This window comes from Otolemur garnettii, unplaced genomic scaffold (genome assembly GCF_000181295.1).
Source record: "Otolemur garnettii isolate 467f Iridium unplaced genomic scaffold, OtoGar3 scaffold00430, whole genome shotgun sequence".
In the NCBI taxonomy this organism is placed as follows: Eukaryota; Metazoa; Chordata; class Mammalia; order Primates; family Galagidae; genus Otolemur; species Otolemur garnettii.
Window position 1 is genome coordinate 6,704 of NW_003852825.1, and position 1,924 is coordinate 8,627.

The 1,924-nt window shown below is 40.0% G+C and overlaps 1 protein-coding gene across 1 annotated transcript in view; it reads right to left on the reverse strand.

Annotated features, from left to right (window-relative positions):
- LOC100949552 (actin-related protein T2-like) overlaps positions 1–105 on the reverse strand; it is a 1,236-nt gene extending 1,131 nt beyond the window's left edge. The window contains exon 1 of the mRNA XM_003803699.2: positions 45–105. Within this exon, the coding sequence (XP_003803747.1) occupies positions 45–105 (61 nt within the window). The remainder of the gene's footprint in view (positions 1–44) is intronic.
- Positions 106–1,924: the final 1,819 nt, after the last annotated feature.

The window sequence follows — 1,924 nt, forward strand, 5'->3', positions numbered from 1 at the left end:
GATGATATGACGAGGGCCAGCCTCTCCAGAAAACCCCACTTTGCAGAGGCCCGAACCATTGTCAATAATCACAGCTGGAACATCCAATACCTGTGGATTAAACATGTCTGCCTCGTCCTTTCCTGAACCTCACCAACATAAGGAAGGAACACTTGGGCCACTTTGTGAGATAGGCACCTTTGGAAGTTTCAAAGCTACAGGATTCCAGAATTCTTAGGCTGTCACCGCAGGTGGAGCTAGCAGGTTGTCTTCAATGCACCAGGACACCCCATCATCAACCCACTAATCTTTTCTCACTTCTGGCAGTCTAGGTCCTGCTGAGGCAACTTCAGGGATGATTGTCCTTTATATCACAATTTAGCCAAGGCAACAATTGTTCTGAGTGGGTGTCAGAGGGGCAGGCTCTATGAGCCGGTAGTGCTGCCTATCTGGTGAGATGTAAAGCCAAGGAAGGCAAACCATACCGATGAACAGCTTTAGTGAGCCTGTGGACCCAGAGCAGAGGCCTGATTTTACAACAAAGTGAAGCTGCCAAACTGGGCCCGTCCCAGAGACCTACTCTCTACCCTCTCCGCTCTGGTCAGCTTGGTTCTGCAGAATGCTAAAAATATCTTTCCCTTTGCTCAAGGGAGGAACTAAGCATCAGATACAGGCTCAGCTTGGAGGAAGGAAATAATCAACTCAAGATAATCTTTCTCTTCTTCCCCCTTACATTTGTTTACTTGTTTGTACTGGTTTTATTTAGATCAATTTTGCATATCACACATTTAGCCACTTCAAGTGTCCATTTCTATGATTTTAGTATAGTTACAGATATTTGCCAATATTACAAAAATGAAAATAAATACAGATGCCTCAAAGAATCCCAGAATCCGTTAGTTTCCACTCCTTATTAGATCATCCTTCTGAGCCCCATCTAAGCCTTGCAAACATATTTTTTTGCCTCTGTATAATTTATATTCTCTTCATTTTTTTCATATAAATGGAATGACATAATATGTGGCCTTTTGTGTTTGGATTCATTCCCTGAAGGATATTACCTTCAAAGTTCATCCATTGTTTGGACACAACATGTTTCCTTTATATATGAGTTGATGCCTGTTTTCATTATTTGTTTGTGATGAAGTACACTTCTAGAAACAATCATCTATGTTTTGTGGGAACTTACCTAGTCATTTCTTTTTCTGTGTGTGTATACATCTAACTATCTATCCGTCTGTCTGTCTGTCTGTCTGCCTATCTATCTATCTAAACTATAATTGGGATTACTGAGTAGAATTTGACAACTGTATGTTAATTATTTGAATCCGTTTCGTCTCAGTCTGCTTTACAAAGGGTTGTGACATTTTACATTGTGAAACTGTGTAGGAATATTCTTTCTTTTCTACATAATCCTCAACACTGTTTTTTTTTTTTTAAGAGAATTGATAAGTGTGGTGTAGTTCTCGTCACCCTATTTTTTTTTTATAAGTCCGTTGTGCAATTTTATCCTTTGTATCGTTGTGGAAGCTACATTTTGACCTTTACCTTTTGAGTGTTTACATTGCTGTTGGGCCATTTCAATGGTTAGTTATTACTGAGAATAGGTCTAAGTATTTCCTGTATGGCTGGTCTTGTTCTGGTGGAATTTCCTCAGGGCTTATATATCCAGAAAAGATTTCATTTCTCCATCATTTTTCAAGCTTAGTTTCACAGGCTACAGAATTCTGAGCTGGAAGATGTTCTGTTTAAGAATGTTGAAGGTGGATGACCATGCTCCTCTGGCTTGGAAGGTTTCAGTTGAAAAGTCTGCTGTCATCTGAATGACTCAGCCTCCGTAGATCAGTTGGCATTTACTCCAGGCTGCTTGCAGAATTTATTATTTCATCTTGACTTTGGACAGGTTCATTACGATGTGTCATGGAGAGGGTCTGTTTGAGTTGAG